Source organism: Chelonoidis abingdonii, chromosome 19, assembly GCF_003597395.2.
Source record: "Chelonoidis abingdonii isolate Lonesome George chromosome 19, CheloAbing_2.0, whole genome shotgun sequence".
NCBI classification, from domain to species: Eukaryota; Metazoa; Chordata; order Testudines; family Testudinidae; genus Chelonoidis; species Chelonoidis abingdonii.
In genome coordinates this window covers 25324064-25341088 of record NC_133787.1, presented here as the reverse complement: position 1 = coordinate 25341088, position 17025 = coordinate 25324064, and the positions used below count along the sequence as shown (strand labels likewise).

General features: G+C 42.3%; 1 protein-coding gene across 1 annotated transcript in view; it reads right to left on the bottom strand.

The window, feature by feature from the left end:
- Positions 1–17025, bottom strand: part of CDH16 (cadherin 16) — a 67051-nt gene that overhangs the window by 8875 nt on the left and 41151 nt on the right. The window contains exons 13-16 of the mRNA XM_032803760.1: positions 15660–15907; positions 12238–12371; positions 8523–8762; positions 4817–4933 (exon numbers count right to left, since the gene is read on the bottom strand). Of these exons, the coding sequence (XP_032659651.1) occupies positions 4817–4933; positions 8523–8762; positions 12238–12371; positions 15660–15907 (739 nt within the window). The remainder of the gene's footprint in view (positions 1–4816; positions 4934–8522; positions 8763–12237; positions 12372–15659; positions 15908–17025) is intronic.

Sequence of the window (17025 nt, the reverse complement as noted above, 5' to 3'; positions counted from 1 at the left end):
CTGGAACAACGCTGTCCTCAGACTCTGTCCACTCATGCCACCTTCTCTATCTACGCTACTTGATGACATCTTTCACTCATCTGGACCCATGCGGAAGGAGACTCTAGAAAAAATTCCACCATGATTTTAACACTTCACCCCACCGATCAAACCTCAGCCTGGACCAATCTGACACGGGGAGTCCACTTTCTAGACACCACGGTGCAAATAAGTGGATGCTCACACTATACCCCTACATCGAAAACCTACTGACCCGCTATGCCTACCTTCCATTGCCTCCAGTCTTCAGGACATCTATTCCTCACAGCTAGAGCACATCTACTATTGATCCATTGCTTAAGCCCGACACTGAGACAACGATCTGCTAACAATACTCGCACCAGAGTAGCACCCAAAATCATCGACAAGGCCTGACAATAATACTCATCCGCATGAGGAAATGAGGCGAGAGATCAAACAGAGCCAACGTGTACCCAATGAAGCCTTCCGTAGTGCAAGACACACCCAGAAAGAAACTAACAGTGACTCCGCGTGGACTCATCACATACTACCGGCCAGCTAAAACCCGTCCACCTGAATTCGATCTAGAGATCTACAACCAGATTCCGTCGGATCTAGAATTTCCACAACTTCAGTTCTGTGTGTGTAATTGTGGGTGGCAGCGCCAATCCTCTGACGCACAAACCTGGCCAACCCTGAAAATCGTTATCTCACCAGCAAGCCTGCTAAACACCGTCGCATAGTAAACTCTAGCTCAGGAAACCAATTCCATGCTAACACCCCGATGCCACCGTGATCTGCCCACATACATCCACACCCAGCGACACCATCACAGGACCTAGAGATCAAGCCATACCATCGACTGGTTCTTCAACACTGCACGTCCGAACAAGTGTAATATGACGGCCATCGTATGCCGCTCAACTCCCCTCTGCTATGTACACTCGGCCATGTGAACAGTCGACTACGGAAACGGCTATCGGAAGCACAAATCAGATATCAGGGGATAATGGGCATTACTCAAACACCAACAAAACTCTGTCAGGAGAGGCCCTTCAGACCCTCCTGCCACACATAGCGAAACATCCCATAAGGCACATGAACCCATGCAGCAAAAGACTATCAGAACCACGAGACCTTCAAAGAGAAACACTCAGCTGAGCTTCAGTTCGATCTGCAATTTGACACAATCAGCATCTGAGACTAAACAAAGACTGTGAATGGGATTTGCCAATTACAGAACCAGTTATTCTCCTCCTTGGCGTTTTATCACACACCTCTACCTGCATAAGAAAACAGAGAGAGCTCACCTCCTCACTCACTAGTGAACTAATCTCGTTATCTCTAGCTTGCTTGCTAGCATATATATACCTGCCCCTGGAAATTTCCACTACCTGCATCTGACGAAGTGGGTATTCACCCACGAAAGCTCACGCTGCAAAACGTCTGTTAGTCTATAAGGTGCCACAGGATTCTCTGCTGCAAATGCCAGATGGAGTCATTGCCCATGGGGTAGCCTTCTGTTCTCCAGCAACAGAGTAAAGTGACAGGTTTCAGAGTAGTGAAGCTCATTCCACCAGCCTTTTCAAATTTCTCATGACCCTTTGCATAGCTCCTTGATTAGGAGCTGATTCTAAGCCCAACTCTCAAGCCCAACTCAGGTGCAGCTTTCTCTCCAGCTCCTCCTCTTATCAGTCCCAATATAAGAGCAAAGCAGGCAGCTTCCTTCTCCCCTGGGAGAAGTTATCCCTCTCAGCTGTACTGCAGCAGCAGTGCTTTGCTTCCCTCCATAGGTGAGTACAGGCCTGGGAGAACTCTCAGGCCCTGTTTGTAAATGGGTCTGTAGCTGCTTTCAGACAATGACCATAGCAGAACATCAGCAGCAGAAATGTCCCTGGTCTGCTAAAGGTGCAAGAGCAGCTCTTTAAATAGCAAATACGGCTGTCCAATCCTAGTTTTGTGAAGATAAAGATGCCCAGAGGCAAAGCTCAGTATAAAATATAAGGTACAAGGCCCTTTCTCAAACATACAGCTCATATAAGCTGCTCAGAATTACACTGGCACAGACACAAAAGATGACACCTGTGATGATATTTCTGTTCTGAGCTGCTTTCACTTTTTAATGTTATAATTTTCTCTACAGCACTTAGAGCCTTAGCTACTAGCAGACTGTGCTGTGTTACGGCATGTGCCTTCTTTTGAACCTGGAGTAGATTATTTGCTGTGTTCAATCCTGTGTGTTCTGCTCATTATCCTCTAAGTAAATTCCACCAAGTTTATCAGATAAGATTTACTATTTATGTAGACTCATTTTTAACAGCTCATGTTTCCTCCCTGTTTTGTGATCTCATCTCTCATTCATGTGTCTAGGATCTCTCCTGCCACTGAAGTCAGACTCATTTCCCTGACTCTTTAGACCCTCATTCTTCCTCCAGTCTCCATACTTCCCCCTCTCTGTCTCTAAATAGCAACTATTAGACGAAATCTCTGTATATGGATCAGCAGCCACCCCAGCCATCTCTCACATGTGGTGCTTTTCCATCCAGTTACCAAAGCTTCTTCTGGATCTGTAGTAGGAAAATTACTGTGGCTATTTACTTGGGAGAGGAGCAGTAAATGAACTGTTAACATGTACACTGTTGGTAGTTAAAATATGTTTTGCACTGTTAATACAATCCTTGAACAGGGCACCTTAATTATGTAACTCTTTGGGGCTCTAGCATTGGAGTTTATCCCTGAGGAAAGCTTTCATTTTCTTTACATGACATAACTAACACAAGAGGTTCCACCAGACATTAGTTTGGTCTAGGTTCTTGGTAATAAGACACAAATAAGGTAGAGAATAAAATAATTGACTGCATATCTTCTATTGAAGTTACAAATGTTTTCACAAATAAAAAGGCAACAGCTCAGATGCAAAACAGAAACATAGATTTTCGGTTCTTGGTCCAAGGCAAAAATATCATTCATGCATTCACGTACATACTGTCAGAGAAACAAAACTGCTCTTCCCAAAATGTGTTCTGGCACTCAGGATGGTTTGAAGAAGGCAGCAAAAATAGTGTCAGTGGGAATGCACAGAACAGCCTCGGCATTAGGCCACTAGAAGCAAAATGCTACATGGTTTAATTCTCTGGAAAATTCATTTTTATTTTAGCTGAGGCATGTTCCTAAACTGGACACTTTGAGTAACAAGCATGAAATCTTTCTCTGTTATGCTTAATAATTTGCACTGGTTGGAGAATTCTGAAATAATTTACAAGTCCTGCACATATTGAATAGCTTGCTGTGAATCTTTCACCTTTTAGAATCATAGAATATCAGGGTTGGAAGTAACCTGAGGAGGTCATCTAGCCCCAACCCCCATCATCCCAGCCAGGGCTTTGTCAAGCCTGACCTTAAAAACCTCTTACTTTAGACTTGTGGATTTTAAGGCCAGAATGGACCAATCTAAACCCCTTGTCATGAGTCTCCCTTATCAGCCAAATCATGGTCTTGCTTCTCTCCAGGAGGTATGGGGAGAAGGTGACTAACTGGAGATACTCTGAGGACTTTCATCAGTGCAATGCAGACACATGTACCGTCCCACAGTGAACATGCTATATTGTGCTTACACCTGCTACAAAAAGGAACAGCATCTGCTGTCGCACAGTGTGGCAGGACCCTGGCCATGCTGCTTGGTGTAGTCACTTTCCCCACACAGCCTTAATATTAGGTCTATGTTGTCTGGCTCCTGCACTGATGTGCTAGCTGGAGAGGCTCCCTGTGCCCGCTCCACTTCCTAGGGTATTGGTAAAGGGGAGCTGTAATTATTTAGCCCTTTATTTGGAAGTGACCAAGACAGGTCCAAAGAGTATCCTTGGATTTTCCTGTCTTTCTTTCAGTGCCTTCTCTTTGCCAGTCTGTCTCTTAGTGATCCTTCTTCCTTTCAGAGGGTTGCTCCTCTCTCTCTAGCTGAGATGAGAAGCAATCACCCACCCCAAGATGTTCTGCTGCTGCTATTGTCTCTTAGCAGGCATGCCACGTTTACAGCCAGTGTAACTGAGCAACCTTGTCAAATCAGGGACTTTCCTGAGGTTGCACTTGACCCTGCGTCTCCCCCATGCCAGATCTCTCTGCTGTTACCAACTCTTTGTGCTGCCTGATATGAGGCAAGACTTTTTTTAGAAGCAGATGTCTGTACTGATAGCTTTAAAATTGAAGCTCCAGCGTGGCACATGGGGTGCTGTATATAATGAGAATGGCTTAAATAATAGAACACCAGTGTGATTATAAAAAAAACACCCTCCAGATTAAAACCCAGAAAACAAACTGAGTGCTATGTGAGATGACATTCCACTGCAGGTGCTACATTACAGGTGCCACATGGAAAGAGGGGAAAAGAGAGAGGTCGGTAGAGACCATAATTTACAAAGGAAGATCTTTATAACTCCTTAACTTATTAATGTGGAGAAAAGAGTAGATCAGGGGTTCTCAAACTTCATTGCACTGTGACCCTTCTGATAACAAAAATTACTACGTGACCCCAGAAGAGGGGACCAAAGCCTGAGCCGAAGCCCGAGCCTCACTGCCCTGGGCAGGGAGGCCAAAGCCCAAGAGCTTCAACCCCAGCAAGGGGCCTGTAACCTGAGCCCCACTGCCTTGGGCTTCAGCCCCGGGCAATGGGGCTCAGGCTTCAGCTCTGGCCCCAGCAAGTCTAAGCCAGCCCTGGCGACCCCATTAAAATGGGGTTGTGACCCACAGTTTGAGAACCGCTGGAGTAGATCAATGGACTGTGTTATAAGAACCCTCTCAGCATGAAATGCGTTCTTATTACCTGGTAGTTGAATGTGTTGGGCTTTAGATGGAGTCCCACTGTCTTTCAGGATAATGGTAACAAGGTGCACTTTGGGTTCCAGCCAACTGATTCTCATGGTGAGATAAGCATGTGTGTCTGCGGAGTAACAGAGAACATGCAAATGAAACAGAAGGACAAGTATCAGAGCTGGGGGTGAGAAGGGAAGGAGAGAGAGAAAAACAACACAAACCAGCTGTGTTGCATTTATTCCCTCTCTTCCAGTCTTACATTGAAAATATTCAGGTTTCAGAGTAGCAGCCGTGTTAGTCTGTATCTGCAAAAAGAACAGGAGTACTTGTGGCACTTTAGAGACTAACAAATTTATCTGAGCATAAGCTTTTGTGGGCTACAGCCCACTTGATCAGATGCATACAGTGGAAAATACAGTAGGAAGATATATATATACACACATAGAGAACATGAAACAATGGGTGTTACCATATACACTATGAGGATAGTGATCAGTTAAGGTGAGCTATTACCAGAAGGAGAGAGAAAAACTTTTTGTAGTGGTAATCAATATTACAACAAAAAAAACTTCAAAAACAGACTCCAACAAGAGACTGCTGAATTGGAATTAATTTGCAAAATGGATACCATTAAATTAGGCTTAAATAAAGACTGGGAGTGGATGGGTCATTACACAAAGTAAAATTATTCCCCCATGTTTATTCCCCCTCCCCCACTCTCACAACTTTTTGCTTCTTGTCAACTGTGGCAAATGGACCATTTTTATTACCACTACAAAAAGTTTTTTTTTTCTCTCCTGTTGGTAATAGGTCACCTTAACTGATTAATCTCATTAGACTGTGTATGGTAACACCCGTTGTTTCATGTTCTGTGTGTGTGTGTGTGTGTGTGTATACATATATATCTCTTCCTACTGTATTTTCCACTGCATGCATCCGATGAAAGGGGCTGTAGCCCACAAAAGCTTATGCCCAAATAAATGTGAGTCTCTAAGATGCCACACGTACTCCTGTTCTTTTTTAAAATATTCACTATACTTTCCAGTGGCTATCAGAGCCACCACTTACAGAGCAGTCTCCAGTGTGATTGTAATCACAAGGCATCAACACACTAGTGCTCTTGCTGATTGAGGGCCTAGTCCCACAAGGTGCTGTATGGTTCTAAAGCAGTGGTTCCCAAACTTGTTCCGCCACTTGTGCAGGGAACGCCCCTGGCGGGCTGGGTCGGTTTGTTTACCTGCCACGTCTGCAGGTTCGGCCAATCACGGCTCCAGTGGCCGCAGTTTGCTGCTCCAGGCCAATGGGGGCTGTGGGAAGCGGTGTGGGCCGAGGGACATACTGGCTGCCACTTCCAGCAGCTCCCATTGGCCTGGAGCAGCGAAACGTGGCCACTGGGAACCGCGATCAGCCAAACCTGCGGACACAGCAGGTAAACAAACCGACCCGGCCTGCCGGGGGCTTTTTCTGCACAAACGGCAGAACAAGTTTGGGAACCACTGTTCTAAAGGCAGGAAGCACTCTGCACCTTGCGGCACTAGGCTCTGAGAGCCAAACACAAAAATCTTTGTTACAAAAGGTTGCCAAGTGACATCAATGCCATGGCCCATCACATCATTTATGAAGCCTATACAATCAAAAGGAAGGAAATGGAGTTAAGGACACCATACAGTTTACACTGCCCATGTAACAATATCCTGGATGAGATACTGGGCTGCACCTCTAGCACATGCAACACAGAGCTCACAGCCCAGGGGGAGGGAGGCTATGGTGGCTTAGCATTTGCCTGATCATGGGCTGCTGAGGAGGCCCCCAGTGTAAGTTATGGCAGCCTCCTTGTGCCACCATATGGTCTGTAGCACTGCCTGGAATCTCTGCAGTACTATGTTCTGCCCTGCTTCTAACGTACCCCTCCCAGGCCAGCCCCTGCTCTTGTCCAGGACTTGCACAGGGGTGCTTGGGAGACAATCTGACAGCTGTCTTCCGCAGACCCGGCACTGGGAGAATTTTCCCCCAGAGCCAGGATTTGTAGGCCTCCTTTCTGCTGCTCTGGCAATTTTACCTGGCATAAAGGGGCCAGAGGAGGGGTGATGATTTCACCCATTATTTTGATCAGAAATGAGTGTTATGTCACAACACAGCAACCTCAACTCTGACCCAAAATAATCCCCATTCCATCAGTAACCTCAAAATACACAAAGGAGAGAGGAAATACTCACGCGCACACACACTGATCAATTTCAACTGCAAAGATGAATACATAATGTTTCCATAACGATATACACTTTCCTATTAAACTATATTTACAACATTATTCTCAAGAAGCAGCAATAATAAGGACTTCATAAAAATCTTACTGTCCATTGACAAATACATTAAATAATATTTTCTATTAACAATAGCCCTTAACAGAAAATACTTTGATTTTGGTATCTGCCTAACACAAATGTCATATTAAAATCCCTACTGACCCATCTATCTCTCTATCTTAGAGTTTTATACAGCGAGTATTTGTGCATCTTCCATGTAATTATCTCAGAGATCTATTTGCCAGATGTGAGAACTTCCTTTGACTTCTGAAAACTAACCAGAGGTTGAATTATTTCAGAGGCTGATGACAAAACCTTTCTCTGTTGCTATAATTCCTTTCTCCATAAGCTTCATCATTGAATGATAATCACATCTGGCTTTCAAATATTGACAAGTTTCTTAAACATTTTACTACTCCTGCCTTTGAAAACTGCCACTTGTGTGAATCAAAGTTTAAAATATTTGCAATTGTCTGTGTAATGTTATCGAATGCGGTAGTCAGATGCACACAAACACACAGGAGACAATTTCCAAAAGTTTCAACAGGGAGCCATTTTAAAGTCTTTTGATCCCCAAGTGCCTACTCAGTTTAATCAGCATTTTAAGAAAATCTTCTAGTTGCTATTGAGACTTGACTGGAAGAGCTGGAAAATGTGAGACTATTACTCTTCTTTAAAAGTTACAAGGAGATCAAAATCAGCCTTATAATGGGACTGTATTTTCAATCTTAACTAGGAAAAAAAAAAACCCTACTGGTTCTCCCTAATAAAACAACCCTTATGTGCTGACCTGGAGTGCTTGCCCCCAACCCCCACTCCAAAAATACTTGAATGGAATGGAGAACTGTTAGCAGTCAGCTATGGAAAAATCCTATTGCTCTCTAGGCTAAAACCAGTCAATTGAAGGAGCATGATCAAGTGCTGATCCTGCTCCTACTTGAAGCCAATGACAAAAACTCCTATTGGCATTATTAAGGGCAGGAATTGGGTCAGTAACTCCTACTGAAATCAAAGGGAGCAGGATTGGACCCTCAAACCACCCATAACAAACAATATTTGATCATTTGGCTTAATTAAAACTCTTCTCCTTCAAATACATCCTGAGCTTTCTGGGGGTGTTTAACCATGTGGAATGTTTGGAAGTGTAGTAAAAAGCTGTTAGTGTAAGACCCAAAAAAGAACAAAAAGCAAATTTTGAAATCGGAAAAACCTTTTAGTGACCTGTAATGGAAAAACCATTTGCCAGTTGTCCTTCCCACTTCCCACAAACATTCTCCTTGGCCTTCATGTTCAACATGGGAATTCTCAGCCCAAACAATTTTCCTAAGACAAAGTTAGAGGGGGACTAAAACAGGGCTTTCTATCACTTCTCTGTAATGAAGCCTATAGTTACCATTCACAATCACACACCATTGATCAAGTTGATCCTCCAGTTTCTCCAAAGCATGGGGCTATTGGCAAGAGCAAAAATCAATGGGACACTGTTTTCTGCCCCATCGAGATCAAATGCACTGATAATGATAGATTGTTTTTCCCTCTGAGGTGTGCAGAGACGGGATTTGGAGTAGTCTCCTACTAGGAATGGAGAGTTGTCATTGACATCCAAGATGTGGATTGCTATATCAGCAGTGACCATCATTGATGGGCTACCTGCAAGAAAACCACAAAGTGAAGCAGATAAAATTGCAGTGAAATTACTTCTGAGCTAGAATTACTGCTGTTTATAATGTTTCTGTGCTCTTCTGGAAATCTGGAACCAGATCTTCAAAAGTGTTCAGTACCCAACTGGCACCCAGCATTCTGAGCTGTTTTGAAAATCTGGCCCTGATTCTGGGTGCTGAGCCCTTTTGAAAGCTTTGGCCATAAAACTTGAGAAAGTGGGAAGGTTTATGTAATTCCATGAAACCAGACAGTCATATAAAGGAAATGCGGTTCACAGAAAGCCTTAATAGAATACAGTTCTGAATCAAATACTGTAATGCAATCATGGTCTAACATCTTAGGTAATATAACAGCTAGTATCTTGGAAGCTTCCTCACATTTTCAGCCTGGTCATACAGCATGAATCATTTGGTCTTGAGAACCTTCAAGTAACTTGTAAGGAGGAGTATGAAAGCACATCTCCTTATCTAACTTTGTCAGAAATCCTAACCCTTTCTCCCCATAGGAAGTCAGTGTAGACCAGGAGTCAGCAACCTTTCAGAAGTGCTGTGCCGAGTCTTCATTTATTCACTCTAATTGAAGGTTTTGCGTGCCAATAATACATGTTAACGCTTTTAGAAGGTCTCATTTTACAAGTCTGTAATATATAATTGAACTATAGTTATATGTAAAGTAAACAAGGTTTTTAAAATGTTTAAAAAGCTTCATTTAAAATTAAATTAAAATGCAGAGCCCCCCAGACTGGTGGCCAGGACCCCGGCAGTGTGAGTGCAACTGAAAATCAGCTCACATGCCACCTTCAGCACCTGTGCCATAGGTTGCCTACCCCTGGTGTAGACTTTCCAGTGCCAAATTTTCAGGTGTTCTCAACCATTTACACCTATTGATTGGTAGCGTACAAGTGAAATGCACTCAATTACAGCATCCAGTCTACATGACCAAATTCTCATTTGTGCACACACATGTATGCGTGCATTTTTGTGTCTGCACATTTAATAGCAACAGCTGAAAACATAGTCCCAGCTTTCTTATTAGTGCATTGGTAAAATTAAAACCAATCATCTTTATTTTTTTAAACTCAGTACTTGGGTCTGAGTGCAGTCTTTCATGTGATGTATGATATAAATATCAGTTGTAGGAGAGCAACACTCTCAGTTGTTGATACAGCAACACTCAAAGGAATATCTATAATTTTAAGCTCTTCATAAAAGGGATGTTCCTAGACTAGAGAATCTAAAGAAGGATGATAAAGATGTTCAATGGCTGAAAATTTAAGTCTCAACCCATGTGAGGAAGATGATCTTAGGTGAACTGACTGATATTTCTTAGAATTCGCAATAAAACAATATGTATTGGCAAATACTTTCCAAATGTCAGACCTAATGAGTATAGTCATGAAATCCCTGTCGGAGTTAACGGACAAAGATACACACCAAAACTGTCCATGTACTCTGCCTCAACCACATGATCAAAAGCCAGAATGATTTGTATTGTATGGCAAGTCTTGTGAACCTCACGTTGAGTCACTAGCACCTTTACCAATATAAATTTGATAAAGTGGCAGTAGGAACAAAAGATCCCTTACTAAGTAGTAGCAGCCAGGATCTGTGTTAGAACTGTGGATGTGATTCCACTGTTGCCCTGTCAGTACTGGGAACACTATGTGTATGGTTACAGATAGTTCTATGAACGGTTCCTCCCTCAGTAACCAGGGAACACTAAAACATCAGGGTACAATCCTGGGATGTGATGAGTTCCTTCCATAAGGTGCCGAGCTGCCTCAACTTCTACTGGCTTCGGTGCCTTGCAGGATTGGGCCTTTTGAGCGCTTGTGGCTATTTATATTTTGGAATGAATCATCCTGTTTGTTTCTCACTGCAATCGTCTGTAAAGAAATGTGATCAGTCATTTCCTTGACCTTGCCCCTTTAAATACATTCAGTGATTTACCATTCAGTGATGGCTTAAGGCAATTTGAATGCCAAGCCTTTCATCCACTGCACACTGCAGCCAGATGACTATAGCTTCATACGACATAGAAGATTTTTATATAATTACAATACTTGCATTCACATATGATTCTTTCATTGACAATGACAATAGTAAATTCTCTGTCTGGTGTCAGACACAGGTGTGAATCAGACAGGCTGAAAGAGGAATGTTCTTGTCTGAATTAGTTTTTGGGGTTTTTTTAAGTAAATTTGTTTGTGACATCATTGAAGTGTGAATCATTGCTGAGAAACAGTGTTTATAGGAATAAATGGTTGATATGCTTTACTTAACAGCTTTGGTCTTTCAAAAACAACCTTGTCATTTTCCATCCATACAATCAGACCATGCACCTGTGTTCACTGATTGCAGTGGTGGTAGAGTTAGAAAAATTAAAATCAAGTTATGCTGTTCGTGATGCTGAATGTGAATTGAATATCACTCAGCAAGCTCTCTTGTTAAATACAACTGAAAGAGTTTGTCTGGACATTTCAATAAGGCCATCCATATACAATTCTTAGTGTGGAGGGGTATGGAAGACAGACTGTTAATCAAAGCCATTCACCACAGAAAAAGTAGCTAGCTTTTCTTTAGGTATGTTTCAAAATATTTGTTAAATAATTTGTTTTCTTAGCATTAAGCAATTTCCCTTAAGTTTCCCAGCTCTGTAGAGCCCACTTTATTTTTAAATTGACAAAACACCGGGGGGGGGGTGGGAAGGGAGTGATATCTCAGGTTGATTGGTTGGTTGGTTTGATGGCAAAACAAAAGATGATTCTTTTCTCAATTACACTGATGTAAATCTTGTGACTTAGTGATGTTACTTCAACAGAATTTGGCTGTAACAGATCATCAAAACTACTATTCCTTGCAGTTTGTATATCTCAGATACGGATGTGTAGATGACGCATAGGTCCAGGAAGTGCAACTTGTCCTTTTCAATAGTAAATGAACCACCAGTAAGTCCATTAAGGAAGGATTTTGGTGAGGGTGTGTTCTGCTGCACATTTCATATATGGTAATGACAGAACTGTCAGTTTTTACCTCATAATGTAAACACAAGCCCAGCACTGCTTACAGAAGTCTTTAGTCCCATGTCCCTAAAGTAAGCAGGAATGAAACCTTAAAATAGAAATCTCTCTCTCCATGCTGTTTGCAAAATTAGTGAAATCATGCGAGGTTTCATAGACTCAGGATGCTCCTGTCTTTGTAATCGAGATTGGCCCAGTGTCTCTCCATAAAGTCTATCTGAGAGGTGTCAAAGTCTACAGCAAGCACAACTTTTCTGGCCCCCTGTTCCAAATGCATATGTTATGCCAATGTAGACTGAATGTCTTATTTAGACATATACCCACTTACAAATATGCCACTCACAAACCTGTTTGCATCACCTCTGAGTTTGGTCCTCTGTCTCTTCCGTGTGCCTGAGAGCAAAAGAAACCATTTCTCATCCAAAACCAAACACACATTCTTACCTTTGTCCTGAGCAATAACCTGCACTGTGTAAACATCCTGCATCATTTCTCTGTCCAAAGCCTGCATGACTCTAACTTCTCCAGAATGCTCATCAATGGAAAGCCAGTTCATTGAATCATTCCTTAGGGAGTAACTGCAGAGTGAAGTGTGATAGCGGTGATCTATAGTATGTTAATTTAATATTTTATTAAATGAGTAATAAGACCATAGCTTACTCTGTTATGTTATTAGCCTGGAATATCATTGCAAGTTCACAATGAGCAGAATATGATTTATTCCTCATTAGCCTGCTATGAACATTTATGATGCAGCTATTAATTATATAATTCACTTCACCTTTCCCCTGAACAGTAAGATTCAGACTGTGGGGTAAAGTCAAAATCACCAACATGAAATTAAAAGAAAAAAATTCCAATCTGCTAAATCAAAAATTAAGATGGAATTGACAAAATATCTAGTGAGTCTGAAATATTCAAGCCCAGAGCTTTAAAAACAGATATGTCATATAAATAAATGTGAAAATAACCCTGTCTCCTTTAAGGAATTCTTAAAGGAGCCTTACCTGTAAACTGGGGACAGTACATAGAAATTCTCCTGGGGCCATATTCTCCCATAGAGGGATACAGGTGATTTCCACTGAAGTCAATGAGAGGGCCTCTTATTCTGTGGAGTATGGGAGCTGTGTAGATCAATTTCAGTTCAATGAGTTAAATCACTTGTGGGCCTGACTCACAAAAGTGATGCTTTTTATTGCTACAGGTGAAGAGTTATGGACCAGTTATGGGTGGTGGGCAGAAGAGATGGGGGTGGAGAGAGATGCACACCACTGTTTTCAGTCTGATGTACTGTCTGACTGGTGGGCAGTAGTGGAGTTTTTAGGGCCAGATCATCAGCTTCACCAGCACTCTAACCCAGCGTGTTCTTGGCTCCAGAGTATGCTGCAAGGAGGATTCCTGGAGCTGGCTACACCGAGTTTGTGACAGCTGACAATTCCATCACTTTGAAAGAATCCCCACCTGCATATTCTTGGACTTTGATACTCAGGATATCTGATATGGTGGAGAAAGGAGAGCCAGAAAATGAACCTGAGGGGGATGAGAGGGATGTTAGAAAGGCCAGAGAGGAGGAGGCTGCAATAGCCAAAATGGGAGAGGATGAGACAATGCTAGCATGTTGTAGCATCCATTTGGAATAGAGCCATGCAGCACTTTCAGAAGTTAACTCTGGCTTTCCCAGGGAAAATTCTATTTCGAGTAATGGGTACAAAATGGAAATCCAGAATTTTGAAGGCCCCTAGGAATCTGATGGATAGGATTCCCTTTGAATTTATATTTAATATTGAACACTACTAGACCACTGGTTAATCCATTTTTAAAAGGATCAGATTAAAATTGTGTCCTTACTTTAATGCTGTTTGGGTACACATTTACAGGAACAAATAAGAGGTAATTTGAACTGTAGACTGTGCTTTGAAGGAAATTATACACTGGCTCATTAATTTCTGCTTGCTTTCCGGCAGGGTGCCAGGGCATCTATAATTTACCTCCTCCATTTTAGCCAGAAATCCAAACATGTGCCTCTAAAACATGTGAGAATTTTTCATTCTCTCTTGCCGTGGATGTTCTTTAAACAATTACAATTTCCATTTTATGTTTTGAATAAAAAATGAACTGTTAACCTTCCATTTGGTAAAAAACAAAACAAAACACCAAACCCATGCTTCATGGGCTGATGCAGATGAGTTTAGCATTTTGAATGTATTCATCTATAAATATCTTTTTCTGTCCCCAGTTTAAAGGTAATGCTCACATGCTGGTACATGCAGTTCCGGCTCATGTATTAATTTGACAACCTCTCCAACATCATTAGGGAAACAAACTCCACATATCCGAATGAACAAATTTATCTCGCAGTTAGCATTCCTTATACTTGGCTTTTACGTTTATTCAGATAGTGAAGGATATAAATGTGATCATATTTATGAAAGCATGGGTACTGCATTGCCTAAACAGGAGCCAGATTATGGCCTACACAGGAAAAGCCCGAATAAAGTCTACATGTTTCAACTCAGTTTTCTACAGATCATGCCTTTAACTTAGGGGTGGATTTACTTCATTGCTACTAGCAGGAGAGGTGTGAGTATAGCCCTCAAAATCCCATCGGGAATTCTCATGGATCTTGGGGGAGCCAGGGAGGGCTGTGGCAGTTGTGTGCCCGCTCTCTATTCCCTGCTCTCACTGTAACTCACTTCTATCTACCTCTGTCCCTCAGGTTGTTTCACAGTGCAGAGTAGTCACCAGGTTAGGAAACTGATAACGCAGGGCTTGATCTATTGCCTATTCAACTCCGCAGCAGTCTGTCCATCTGGATCTGGACTGGAGATGGCAGTGTCATACATAAGGAAATCCCTACAAGTTTGAGTGTGGTATGGTGCTTCTCTTCTGCTTCCTCACTGCCCGGTCACATTCCATCCAGTCATGGATCCATCAATGTGTGGATGTGGTGTTTTGGACTCAACCTTCACCCCTTTGGCTCCCTTCTAGGGGAAATTCACAATGCCACCCACTCCACCCTGCAAGAGGCTTTTCTGAGAGTTGGGGCTGGCCCCAAGTGTTGGAAAGTTGCCAGGGTAGGGAATGTCCTTTTGGGTTGATATAACACATTATTTCCCTCTAAAATCACAAGCATGCCAGCATCTCATATTATTCTTTTTGATAAGCCAGTTCTCTCCAGGCATCACCTCCTACAGTTCCTTAGTGTGATAAATTCCCTAGTGTGATTATTTTAGTTCAAGGTGTTGTCATTTCATGGTTATAGATTCATTACTGAAAGTGGTTTTGTCCCGTATATCAAAGAATGAGGCTAGGAGTGGCTATCTCTAAAGATGCCAGTGGATGGGCTAAACGCAGAGGTGAAAGTAAGCCGGTATTGCTGACACTACCCCAGCCCTAGCCCGAGCCCTGCCACCCTGGGGTAGCGGTGGCAGGGCTCCTGTGGTGATTTAAAGGGCCTGGCGCTCCACAGCGGCTGGAACCCTAGGCCCTTTAATTCGCCCCTGAGCCCCAGGGCTCCCAGCCACCTCTGCACTGGTAGCCCTGGGGTGATTTAAAGGCCCTGGGGCTCCCAGCCACATCCGGACCCCCAGGCCCTTTAAATCTTGAAAGGCTCTGCCTTTTCTGGTTGAGGCCATGCCTCTTCTGGTTGAAGCCATGCCCTGCTCAGGACTGCGGCGTACTGGTAACTCCTTTAAGTTACTTTCACCCCTGGCTAAACGCCATGTCGAAGCACCAGAAACAACCACGTTAACTGAACACATCATTTCGGGCTCTTCAACTGAGAACGTTTCAGAACACTTCAAAAAATCATCAGTCCCAAAGGATGCACCATAGCGCAATCTAATCTGATAAAGGGAAAGTCTCACCTTAATGATGGTGTGTGGATGTCAGGATCAGTAGCCTTAACAGTCAGTAGCACTGTTCCCAATGCTATGCTTTCTGGTATGCTGACCTCGTACCTTTTCTGTGTAAGCATTGGTGCTTCATTTACATCCTTAACCAACACATGCACTGTAGCTGTAGAGCTGGCATCCTGCTCTTTCCCAACCAGTTCTTCATCATTTCTCACTGAGACAATCAAAACATACTCCTGAACAGTCTCATAGTCAAATTCCTGTAATCAAATTAATTGGGTGTCTTTGTTAATAAGGTTAGTCAAAAATTTCCTGATAAATTTTTTTTGATAGAAAATCGGTTTTTGTGACTGAATGAAGTTTTGCACTAAAAGCAGCTGCTTTCGGTGGAAAATATTGTCTTTCAATTGAAAAGCTTTACACCCAAAAGCCAAGAAGTTTAAATTCAGAAATGCTGTTGCCTCACAGCAACAGTTGTAGTCTATCTGCCTCATACCCCTGTCTTCCTCTATGGGCCAAGTTCCCTCACCAGACTACATTTCCCATGATGCACCAACACTAAAGAATCCCATGATGTTCAGCTGGCTGTGGCTCAGCAAGAAAGGAGACTGTGGTGCATTGTAGGAGATGTAGTCTGGCCAGGAAGCACAGACCAAAAAAGAGAGAGGGGATACAAAGCAGTATAAACTACAACTCCCTTGAGGCACTGTGGTACCATTTTGACTAGAAATTTTTGCTTTTAAATTTTTTGCCACAAAGTTAAATTTTCCATAAGGAGAAAGCATTTTTCCAATTAGCTGTTTTTGTAAGTCACCATATTTAAAGGTAAGCCATTTCAATCACTGTGTTTTAAATTATTTTAAAAAATAGGAATGAAATAAATGTTTCATCTGAATCCCTAACAGAGATGCACTGAAACCAGCCACCTATATCAAAAGCCTTTTGAATTTCACTGAGAGGAAATTTGAATTGCCAGATCCAAACATATGCCTAGATTTTTGTTCTGGGTTGGGTCCAAAACTAGAAGGGATGTAATTTGGGTTGTCTGTGAGTTAAGTTTCCTGAAAACAGACTTTTTCCATGACAGCTTCAAATGGTGAGAATTTGAGACTTCTACCACTTAGGCCAAATTCAAACCCTGCCCTAAACTTAATCTCAATACCAGCCCTTCTCTAATTCTTAGAGCTGAGTTCTGCCTTCAGGTATTTTGACTGGGGGCTTACACCTGAAGGCATTTATATTGTATTATGTGTAATAAATCTTTCAAGTCCCTTCTATAAAAATACTACAGTAATTACTCTTGTGTTTTGGACCATTACTATCAAATATCTTAGTCCATTTGTGAAAGGGTTTCCCATTATATTATTAGCACTTGTGA